Source organism: Lontra canadensis, unplaced genomic scaffold (genome assembly GCF_010015895.1).
Source record: "Lontra canadensis isolate GAN:19392208 unplaced genomic scaffold, GSC_riverotter_1.0 scaffold104, whole genome shotgun sequence".
Lineage (NCBI taxonomy): Eukaryota > Metazoa > Chordata > Mammalia > Carnivora > Mustelidae > Lontra > Lontra canadensis.
Window position 1 is genome coordinate 6889398 of NW_022631098.1, and position 12167 is coordinate 6901564.

Genomic DNA, 12167 nt, shown 5'->3' on the forward strand with positions numbered 1-12167 from the left:
AGTGCCTGGCAGATTAGCAAGTAGGAATACCTATTGAAGGAATGAATCAATCAATCAACGACTGATTAATAGAAAGCAGGGATTCGGAACAGAGGCCAACCACTGGCAAGACAGCAAGAACGGACTGAACATTTGGAAATACAAAAAAATCATTAGATCCAATGGAAATTTCAAGCTGAGCCGTTCTATCAATGTAACGACTACAACTATTACTGATAAGAATGTCCATCCCCAGATGGTTAGAGATGAATTCCAAGACATTTATACTGCCTCAAGTTCCCCACAAGTGAGTGCTACCAGAAAGCAATGTGATACAACTGTTAGATGGTAAATAATTCCTGGCGGATAATTAAAGGCCTGGATGAAAAATGGCAAGAATATCACGGACATGTGGAATCTCATTTTTTTTTAAGATTTTATTTTTGTTCTCTGTACACCAAATGTGGGGCTTGAACTCCCGACCCCGAGATCAAGAGTCGCATGCTCTCCCGACTGAGCCAGGCAGGCGCCCCTAAATTTTAATTCTAAGCCTATGACCAAATCAAGACAAGAAGTCTACAGTAGAAAAAGCCATCCATTTCCTGGGTGCCTATAATTAGTCTTCCCATTAAGCAAATGACAGTTTCCATTTATCTGTTTCTATAGTGCAAAAATGAAGCATACGTGTAGTAGCAAGGCTCCTATCGACTACCAACAATAGTCTGGTCATTTGTACAACTCCCACAGGCAGCTCCCCCTAGTCTGGAGCTGCAAAGATGCAATTAGGAGGCTCAGTTACTGCTAAGTGGTCATTCTGTCTATCCCCTGTCCCCCAGCCACACCAGCAGATCAGAAACACAATGCACTGCCTGGACCAAATACCTTGTGCTTCCTTATTTATTCAGCCCAGGACAGTTTGAATAGGATAAGAAAAAGCCTTCCAGGATCTTAGATGTGAAATGCTGGTCACCAGACCTTTCCCAGAACACATGAAAGGAAGAGAGAATAAGGTAAATGGATGACAACATGGAATTTGGAGTCAGAACCGGCTCTGGACCTTGGGTTTGCCATTTATTCCCTGGTTGTAGGACTCTGGGCACGTGGAACACCTCAGCTGGCACACAGTAGGTAATAAAAATTCCCATCCTGTCTTTTAGGGTTGTAAGTTATGAGAGAAATAAAGTTTGAAAGCCTGTGGTAAGGAGGAAAAGTTCCAATATAAATGCTAATGATAATTGCTCTCAGAATTAGTAGTATTAGGAGAAGGATAAAATTGTTCAGGCAAAGCCACTCATAAAATATAGCTATTCTCAAAGAGTGCAAAAACCTGTGCACAAGGGTATCACTAAAAAAAGGAAAAAAAAAAACCTCGCACCAACATAAAAGTCTATCAATGGGAAGCTGGCTTAATAAATTACATACATATTCCGTGCGATGGAATTACGATGCAGCTGTTAAAAAGGAGCTGGTTCTATTTATAAAAATATAGAGATCACTAATACGCATGAAAAAGATGTAGGATAGCAGAGTAAAATATCCCATTTGGGGGAAAAAATGGGACAAGGACACATATCAGTAAATTAAATCTAGCATCTGCCCAGAACATTTCCTGAATACTCCCTAAGAAACCGAAGAATGAACACATGCCAAGCTCCAACATGGGGGAGCAGGAATGCAAACTTATTTTTTAAAATTCTCTTTTATACTGTATTTTTTAAATGCATTATTATTTTATAGTAAATTCTAGTTTAAAATTTTTTTTAAGATTTTATTTATTTATTTGAGAGAGAGAGAGATCACAAGTAGGCAGAGAGGCAGGCAGAGAGAGAAGGGGAAGCAGCTCCTCGCCGAGCAGAGAGCCCGATGCGGGGCTCGATCCTAGGACCCTGAGATCATGACCTGACCTCAAACTATTGAGCCACCAAGGTGCCCCATAGTTTAAATTTTTTCTTAAAAACTGTAAGAGCGGGCGCCTGGGTGGCTCAGTGGGTTAAGCCTCTGCCTTCGGCTCAGGTCATGATCTCAGGGTCCTGGGATCGAGTCCCGCATCGGGCTCTCTGCTCGGCGAGGAATCTGCTTCCCCTTCTCTCTCTGCCTGCCTCTCTGCCTACTTGTGATCTCTCTTTGTCAAATAAATAAATAAAATCTAAAAAAACAAAAACAAAACTACAAGAGCATTCCCTTCTGTGAGGAGGGCTTCTACCAGGCTATTTTTACCTGCACTGAAGTGGGGTAGCTGGTCGTTTATGTACATGAGACAGTAGGCACTAACGTTCCTCAGGCCCCCGTAAGAATCTCTCTCAAGTTCTTCCCAGGAAGACTCAGTAACAGAGATGTCATTGTACTTGAGCCAGACTTGTCGGGGTTGATTATAGATATAGGCCCAGTAGTGTCCAGCGTTGGCTTGCCCTTCATGAACGAGAACAGCGTGCAGGCGATAAGGCACCTGTGGGGCAGAAGACACAGTCCAGAGTCAGATGAAGCAAAGTAAAGGACGTTTTAGGTCATTAAAATCCAAACTTACCACCAACCATCCGATAAGAAAACTGACTATACAGGTGCTTGGTATGGGGTTAAGGGAAACATCCTGACGATTCAACGTGAACTAACAGAAACACAGTCTTGGAATCTACCAATTATGTTTCAATTCCTGACCTACTCGATGACTCTTTAATTTCCTAAGGTCACAGATCTAAGGTCAAAGATAAAGCAGACCAATTTAAACCCCCAAGTCCAAACTCAGTTTATCTAAAAATAGAAATCACCATCACAACTCAGGTTGGGAAACATGTACTGCACTCTCTTGGTCTATACTGAATTTCAAGCTGGCACATTTCATCACAGACCAGTCATATGGTCCCTACATTTCTTCTGCCAATGACCCATCTACCTATCTGGGGCGAGGACCCTTTTAACTCCATTACTTGCTGGTTTCAGCATTTGAAAAGCATTTTTGGGGCGCCTGGGTGGCTCAGTGTGTTAAGCCTCTGCCTTCAGCTCAGGTCATCCCAGGGTCCTGGGATTGAGCCCCGCATTGGGCTCCCTGCTCCGCAGGGAGCCTGCCTCCACTTCTCTCTCTGCCTGCTTCTCTGCCTACTTGTGATCTCTGTCAAATAAACAAATAAAATCTTAAAAAAAAAAAAAAAAAAGCATTTGTTTTTTTCAATATGGAGAAAACAGAGCAAAGCTTTAGGAGCCAAGTAGGTGCTGATGATAAGGCAAATCGGCCAGATAATCAAGTTCAACCTGCATTCAATTAGTACGTTGACAGGTTTTTCTGGTGGGGACATTTCTGAAATGATATAGAAGAGCAGATGGAGAAAACCCAGGATTTACAGGGCACGTCCCTGCAGTGCCTCGTGAGACCTGGCAGCAGACACGGCTCTCCACTACCTGCCGCGCACACGGAAGCCAGTGGGCGCTTGTGCTCAGGATGGCGGCATCTTTTCCACTCCATGCCCACGATGGTATGCCCAACAAAAATGTATGTGGACAGTAAGAATTTCTGCCTTAACCACATTCCCTTCTGGAGTTTTCAGGGAAACAAAGCCTGAAAGCATGCTGCTAATAAGCAAAGCATCGCCGTGGATGACAAAACTTTGGCAAGGGTGGATACCATCTCTGGTGGGGGTTTTCCCCACCGCACGACTTAAAGGACCACTTGATGAGAAATTCTTAACACTTGACAGCAAACCTTTCTACTGCATGAAAAAACAGCAGGTGGCAGAATCAAAACAAATATGTCTTAAATTTTATTGTTAGTAGAAGAGACATCCTTGTTTCGGCCTACAAATAAACAGAAAAATTCCTATTTCTGTCCTAAGTTTATTCTTTTAACTCAGGGAGGTTCCCATTCAGTCTCAGAGAAAACTACCCACTTTTCTTTCCGGTCTGCGTCCGCACATGAGGACATGGCTTGACTACCTTCCCATCAATTAGCATCCTACCTGCCGAAGGAGAGGGTCACAGTACATCTGCTCCATAGTCTGGGTAGTGCTTGCAATACAGTTCTTTAAATCTGTTAAAAACACACACACACAAACTTAGTTAAAATGATGTCATTCCATGCCACGTGGGGTGCTTCGGACAAGCAAAGAGAACTGCTTCTCGGGGTTCTGACGATTTCAGCCTCACTTCATAATCACAAAGGACTGGAGGCCTTCCAGGCAGCTAGTGCTCTAGGTTACAAAGGCTTTTAGTTTAACCTAATTCCATTAAGGGTTTAAAGAAGTATCTCTTATAATTGGCACCAAAATTTCCCCCAAAAGAAATAGTCTCCATTTAGAAAAAAACCTTCATGGGTCATGTTGGGTGTAAAATGAATGTCCCGGAGATGGGACCCGAGAGGAGAAGGCAGAGCAAAAGGCAGGGCAAAATTTCTGTGATGAGAATGTGGGAGGAATCTGGATTTGATGATTTGATTTAATTTGACTGATGGGATTTGACTGATCTGATTATTTTATTTATTTATTTAGCTTCCTAGATAAAAGAAAGGAAGGAAAGGAGGGAGAGTCTGAGCAACAGGACAATGAGGCCAAAAGACCTTTAAAAATAGAAGGCTGAGGGGCGCCTGGGTGGCTCAGAGGATTAAGCCTCTGCCTTGGGCTCAGGTCATGATCTCAGGGTCCTGGGGTCGAGCCCCACATCCGGCTCTCTGCTCAGCAGGGAGCCTGCTTCCTCCTCTCTCTCTGCCCACCTCTCTGCCTACTTGTGGTCTCTGTCAAATAAATAAAGAAAATATTTAAAAATACAAAAAACAGAAGGCTGAATAATTCCATTTTACATCGTGTACATTGATCGAACACTCCCTGCCTCATCAGCCTCCAATAAAACCTGCTTCATACAGACAAGATTCATAAACGTGGAAATCTACGAGAGCTAAATTTTAAGTCCAGGTCAACTAAAGCCAGAGTTCACATAAGCTACAGGAACAGAAATCAGAAGGTTTAGAAAAATATCAGCTGAAGGTGATTGTGAGTGTCTAAGAGTCCTGAGAGTTCCCAGAAATTTTGAGGAGGGTTTCTAGGAGGGATCTTTCCACAGTTGTATGATGGGAGGAACTGAAAGTCCAGAAGCCTCCCAACTCCTGAGTCGTGCCTCTCCATCATCTATGCCTAACTTCCGGCGGAAAGGGAAAGAGTCATTGTCCAACAAGCTTTAAAAAAGCCAACCTTGTATATCTTGTTCAATCTCACTCCTCCACCTCTGAAGACAGGTCTTTACAAAGTTTATCTCCTCATCTGTGACGGTCCGAGGAGCTGGCTGGGCCGGCATTTCCATGGAAGACCGGGAAGATGCAAGTGGCTTATTCATTGCCTTAGACTTGGGCAGAGAATCTTCAGAAGAAAAGGTACCTTCAACATCCTGAGAAGAGCGTTCTTTACTTGAACTGAAGAAAGATAAAAATCGCATTCACATGAGAATTTCCAAAATATGCCTTGGCCTCAGTGTACTTTGTAATGCTAACTGCTGTATGGAAAAGTACTGCTATAATGTAGTGCGTATTTGCTCTAGAAAGGCGCTGAGCCAAACCATGTGTTTATATGCATCATCTCATTTAACACTAGTTGCTTCTTAGGCAGATACTATTATCATGCCCAGTTCACTAGTTACAAACCTAAGGTTTAGGTAATTAAACAACTTACCCAAGCTCACCCAGCTAGTAAATTATGGGATTTAAATCCAGATCTGTCTGAGTCTATGATTTATGCTCTTATCACTTCCAAGAAGGGATGTGAAGGAAGAGTTCAAAGAAGACAGGACGGGACTGGCAGAATCGAGGCATCACTACAGGCATCACTACATCACTCCGTGATGCAGAAGACTGAATAAAATACACGAAAGCAACATACGTGAAGCACGGACTCTTTCCCAGTGGGTTCTAGTGATTTTATTAGCCAGGACACATACAGCCAATCTGATCTGAACCGGAAGAGAATCAGAGGGCTCATGTGACCTGGCTTCCTGGTTCCTTGCCAAGTAAGCCCCTCTTGGCTGTCCTCTTCAACGTCTCGCCAGTTCTTGAACATGTTTTAATTGTCTACTCAGGAATAAATCTTTCCCTAAGGTTGACTTGGTAGAGCATCCTTCTCAGCAGGTGTGAGAACGGGGGGCAATCCCTGGGTGGCAGCTAGCTTATAGATGGTTCAAATCAAGGGACGCTTGGTGGGGCTTGAACACCACTGCAGATCATTCAAGAAGCCTCTGAAATAATCCCACCCATCCTGTGGGCAAGACAAGTGAGTGCCCTGGTGAGAATCAGGAAGACTCCCACCTATGTGGGCGGTAAATGCTTTCCTTTAAGACCAAGAACTCATAGCCCTTGCCCTCTAATGGGGGGAATCTTTTGTCAGGTGGGAAGTTGGGGCACAGTTCAAGTTACACAAAGACCCCAATGTGTACCATCTTTTTTTTTGCTGTTAAGATTTTATTTTTAAGTCATCTCCACACCCAACATGGGGCTTGAATTCCCAACCCTGAGATCAAGAGTGGCATGCTCCCCCGCATAAGCCAGCCAGGTGCCCCGCCCCGCACCAGGTGTACCTTTCCTCGGACGCCAGGTCAGAAACTGGGCAGTGTGCTGACGAAAGCGGTAACATTGTGTGAGCATCGCTTTGAGACGCGGTGCCTTCTGAGGCCGGTTTTGTACTCGCAAATTCAATAACGTATTTCAGCATATCAGGGAGCGGGAACCGAGCTGGGCCTGAGCCGTACTTCACGTACCTAGGAGGCAAAGACAATGGCGCTCTACTGGCTGAGTCTGTCTGGCACCCTGCGGCTCACTTACAGACCCTCTGCTACTGCGTGGACCCCACACACAGGCTTACTCCCGAAGGCTATGCAGTAGGCGATGCATCCAACAGTCCATAAGGCGAGAATTCTCTATAAAAGTAAAAACTGGCAAGTCCACGGGTTTACATCTGGCAGAAAACATTTCAAATGGGCGCCTAATTGAAGTCATGTCTGTTATGCTTTCTCTTGATAGCTTGTCACATCTAGGCTCTGGCCAGAAAAGTAAATTCTATTTCTTAAAGGAAAACAGATATATCAGCAGTAGGCAAATCTGAAAATCACGCTGATGTACAGGTACCCGAGGGTCTATTCTTTGCTACCCGTAAGACCCCTACTTGGAAATTAAGAACAATGAGAGAAAGCTGGAAATGAAAAGTAGGTGTTCATAAAGGATAGAGTTGAAGAAAACTGGCAAATCTTTCTTTTGTAAGGTCCTTATTAGTAACCTATTATTCATGCACTCATTCAACGGCCTAAACCAGTCACAAATTACTGAAGATTTCTTTGGGATTACTAAATAATACATATCTTCAATATATAACCAAAATAATTAACAAATTATTTTAATACTATCCAATATTCTGTCATTACCAGCACATGTGAGACTCAGTAAAAATATGAACTTTAATGAACTCTGTAATTCACTAGAGGGGACAGCATTTAAATAATACTGGTTCACTGGCTGGGTCAGGTGAATCTTCTAATTATGGGGTTCCACTTACAAAGGGATAGGGAGGCACTTGAAAAGAAAGAAAAAAGTACAGAACTAGGAAGAAAGAAAACTGTGTCTGTATCAAAAAGGACATTATGAAATGAGAATACCAGTGGAAATAAAGTACAATGCAGTTCAAAGTCAACCACATGTTAGAGGGTAGGGAGCAAAGACACTTCATCCTCATTAATTTGAAGGAGAGGTGGAATTAGCAGCTGGCTGTCATGGAGAGCGGTGGCCTTCCCTGAAAAGGATGCCAAATACGTCAACTCAGAGGAAACTTAGAAAACCATACGGTTCCCTAGATGTATTTTCTTGTCTTTACTTCAGCTACTATTGGCGCATCTAAGTAAACTGCCTACCTTTCAAGATCTAGTTTCTCCATGACGTCTTCCTCCACATCCTACCCACCCACCGTCTCCCCCACCCCTGGTGAACTTCTACAGGACAGGCCCTGAACATCAAGTCTATACCACAGACATGGCCTTCAGAAGCACACAGGTTTGTGGAAAGAACTAATTTACACACGACTGGCCTGGATCAAAGGAAACATTTCTTACTAGAAATGCTGCATAGACACAATAGGCCATAGGATCGCATGTCATCATTTACAACCAGCCCTTTAACACTTTCATACGATACTAGTAATAAAACTTCAGGAAAAAATGTTCCTCTAAAAAACTTGGCTTCAATTTTCTGACATAATCATTGTCCTGTTCTACTGAATTAATTCCTTTAGACACACTGCTTCATGCAAGGCTGCACCTGTATTCAGTTAGTAGAATCTGAGCAAAAGTAGCTTTAAAAAAGATGTCTACACTATATGCAAGAAATCTCATTTTTCTATTATATCAAGGTATCCTAGAGAAGAAATGATGAACCTTTGTTTCCTGATAAAAATAATGCATTTGCCTGGTACGAAAACTCAAATACAAAAGAGTGTAAAACAGATCATAAAAGTCACCCACTCCCATCTTGGTTCTACTACCTACTGGTATCCGCTACCAGTTTCTGTATATTTTCCCAGGAGCAGGTCACACTTAGATAAGCGTTTTTTTTTAACTACCCAAATAAAATTATTTGAGATTTTCAAAGTTATTTTATTTATTTACTTATTTTAAAGCTTTTATTTTTAAGTTATCTCTACACCCAACATGGGGCTCAAAGCTACAACCCCAAGATCAAGAGTCACATGCTCTACTGGCTGAGCCAGCCAGGTGTCCCTTAAAAGTCATTTTATTTATTTATTTTTAAAGTAGTATCATACTATAGGAAATGCTCCTATACTCTATTTTAAAATTTAAAGTCAGAACACCCTGTTGGATACTGGCAGATTGAGTTTTTCTAAGTTATAATACATCAGGTATATTTGGTTCTATAAAAACAATTACATTTTTCCAATCTTACAAGCCACCACTAAAACCTTAAAAAGTAAAATATAGCCGCAAGTAGAGTCCTGTAAATCACTTCCAGGACGGTATTTGAAGAATCAATCCTCAGGGCACCTGGGTGGCTCAGTGGGTTAAAGCCTCTGCCTTCGGCTCAGGTCATGATCCCAGGGTCCTGGGATCGAGCCCCACATCGGGCTCTCTGCTTAGCAGGGAGCCTGCTTCCTCCTCTCTCTCTCTCTGCCTGCTTCTCTGCCTACTTGTGATCTCTGTCTGTCAAATAAATAAAATCTTAAAAAAAAAATAAAAAAAAAAAAAGAATCAATCCTCAGCTTAAGTCTATAAAAGACAACTAGAGAACTGATCACTGAACACCTTGGACAAGTTCTTCCCACGTGAGAGACAGGAAGCTGGAAACAGGGACCTACAGGAGCAGGGTCTACCTTGGGCTGGTAGAGAAAGTGTTGTCTCTCACAGAAACGAACGACCACACAATGGAGTGGGTAGAGGAGGGGTGGTGGTCACAGCAACACTGAAGTAGATAAAGGGGGGAAAAGCCATTGACGTTATATGGGATTTCCTTCTTAAATGCTAAATCAATGGGATCGATCTTTACTAGAAAGAAATTACATTGATTCCTCCTTAGAAAGTCATGGGGTGATTTCAGGAAACAGTCAGTGGGAAACGAATTGACAAAAAGGGAAAGATTCCTCCACAAGGGAGGACTTTGTCTGTGTCACAACGGTCAGCCCTTTGAGTCATTTCGCACATGCTCCGGGTAGAACAGCACTGTTTTCGTTTTTAGCTTTCCCAGATCCTTAAGAAAATGCCTTCCCAAGACAGAGGGACTGCAGTACCGTGACGGTTACCTCTCTCGTGGGTGTGAAGATGACAACGAGGGGAGTAGAAAAAGTAAAGGCTATTAACTCAGAACACTGCCAGGGACTGACCACGTGACTCTATGTCCCACCAGCCCTTGGGATTACTGTTGGCTCACGGATACTCCAGCCCTTCGTACAGACTGCTTCATGCTTAGAGAATTTTCCTTAGCTATTCTATAGAACACACTAGTTAATACTTAACATCCAAATTAATTTTTAAATTTAAGCAAATTATCTGGTTTTAACGTTCTAATCTTTGTTTCACATTTCTAAGCACAAAGGGGTCACGACTCACCTTTCCAGTTTTTGCTGTAGAACTTTTATTTCCTCCTTCAACTTTCGAATACACTCTCTCTTACTTCGAATAAGCTCTTTGCTCTTATACATGTACCTAAGTAAAGGATAACACCACAAACACAATTTATATTTAAAAGCATTAATGGCACACAGTGCCAGCAAACAAGGGGTACAAAGGAACTTCCTCAAACAGACAAAGGGCATCTATGAAAACATATAGTTAAGATCACACTTAATGGTGAAAGACAAAGCTTTTCCCCTAAGATCAGCAACAATGTAAGGATGTCCACTCTTGTCTCTTCTACTAAATGTTTGGCCAGTGTAAGAAAGGAAGGAAAGGAGGGAGGAAGCAAGGGAGTGAGGGAGGGAAGGGAGAGAGAGAAAGAGGGAGGGAGGGAGGGAGGAAAGACATACAAATAGAAAAGGAAAAAGTAAAACTGCCCTTCGTTGCAGATGACATAATTGTCTACATAGAAAGGACCAAAGAATTTACAAAAATGCATCAGAATTAGTAACTGAGTTTAGTGAAGTCAAAAGATATAAAGTCAATTAAAAAAGAGGGGCGGGAAATTATCTACTGCATCTCTGTATACTTGTGAAGAACAAACAGAAAGCAGATTTTTTTTAGAAACCATTAGAAGATCTAAAGAATGAATTATTTCAGTAAAAATTTCCTCAGACATATGCAAGACCTATATACTAAAAATTACAAAACAATGTTGAGAGAAATTAATGATTTAAATAAATGGAGCTATACCACGTTCATGGATTAAATAATTCAAAATAGTTTCCCCAAATTGATCTAGAGATTTAACATAATGCCAATCAAAATCCCAACAGTTACTAGGTAGTTAACTGACAAGCTAATTCTAATATTTACTAGAAATGCAAAGGATCAAATAGCCAAAATAATTTTGAAGAAAACAGAATTATAGGACTTAACATGATCTGATGCCAAGATTTATAATAAAGCCACAGTAATCAAGATAATGTGTCACTCACAGGTTTAAGATTAGACAATAGATAAAACAGAGACTTCAGATAGACCCACAACTACATGCTCAATTAATTTTTGACAAAAGTACCAAGGTAATTCAATGGGGGAAAGTATACCTGGACATCCACATGCCTCCTTTCCCTCCCCTACAAAAAAACAAAAACAAAAACAAAAGCCCTCATCTCATACTATATATATAAAAATAAACCCTAATGGGTCACAGATATGAATATATAAGAGTTAAAATTACATAATTTCTAGAAGAAAAAATGGAAGAAAATCTTTGTGGCCTTAGGTTGGCAAAGATCTCTTAGAATATAAAAACACAAACTGCAAAAGAGAAACTGATACATTAGACTTTATCAAAACTAAAAACCTGTTGTCTCCTGACGACACTGGTAAGAAAATGGAAGAGACAGCACAGATGGGGACTATGTGGTTCTGTAACCAAAACATTATCAAAGAACTCACTCTTTACAACTCAGGATGAACACAATCAACCCAATTAAAAAATGGACAGGAGATCTGAAAAGACACTTCACCGAAGAAAATATCCAAATGACCATTAATGAAGCTCAACATCGACAGTTATCGGGGAGATACATGTCCAAAGAAAAATACAATATTCCTACAAACCCACTAGAATGATAAAATTTAAGACTGATGATTCCAATTATGGGCAGATCTGGAGCAAATGGAACTCTCATACACCGCTGGCGAGAAAGCACAATCATACAGCCACTTTAGAAAGCAGTCTGGAAATTTCTTATACAATTAAACATACACTTTTCATACAACCCAGCAATCTCACTGCTTTTACCCAGAAGCACTAAAACCACACCAAGACTTTGGGTGAACGTTCACAGCAGCTTTATTCACAACAGCCTAAAACCAGGTACGTCTGAAATGTCTGTCGACTGGCGAATGGGAAGACACTGGAGTATCACTGCAGTGAAATACGACTCAGTATGGATGAATTCCCAACACACTGTCCTCAGTGTGAAAAGACAACCACAACGGAGTGTGTTCTGAATACTAACACCACTATTGTGTCATTCTAGAAATGGCAAAAGTACAGGGCCAGGAAACAAGTCAGGTGGTTGCTAGGGCCGGGGGTGGGG

The 12167-nt window shown here is 41.6% G+C and overlaps 1 protein-coding gene across 6 annotated transcripts in view; it reads right to left on the bottom strand.

Annotated features, from left to right (window-relative positions):
* Window positions 1–12167, bottom strand: part of USP28 (ubiquitin specific peptidase 28) — a 59070-nt gene that overhangs the window by 9143 nt on the left and 37760 nt on the right. For all 6 annotated transcript variants that reach the window (XM_032838310.1, XM_032838307.1, XM_032838309.1 and 3 more), the window contains 5 exons: window positions 10048–10143; window positions 6523–6702; window positions 5151–5368; window positions 3927–3997; window positions 2197–2425 (listed from right to left, as the gene is read on the bottom strand). In XM_032838310.1, the coding sequence (XP_032694201.1) occupies window positions 2197–2425; window positions 3927–3997; window positions 5151–5368; window positions 6523–6702; window positions 10048–10143 (794 nt within the window). The remainder of the gene's footprint in view (window positions 1–2196; window positions 2426–3926; window positions 3998–5150; window positions 5369–6522; window positions 6703–10047; window positions 10144–12167) is intronic.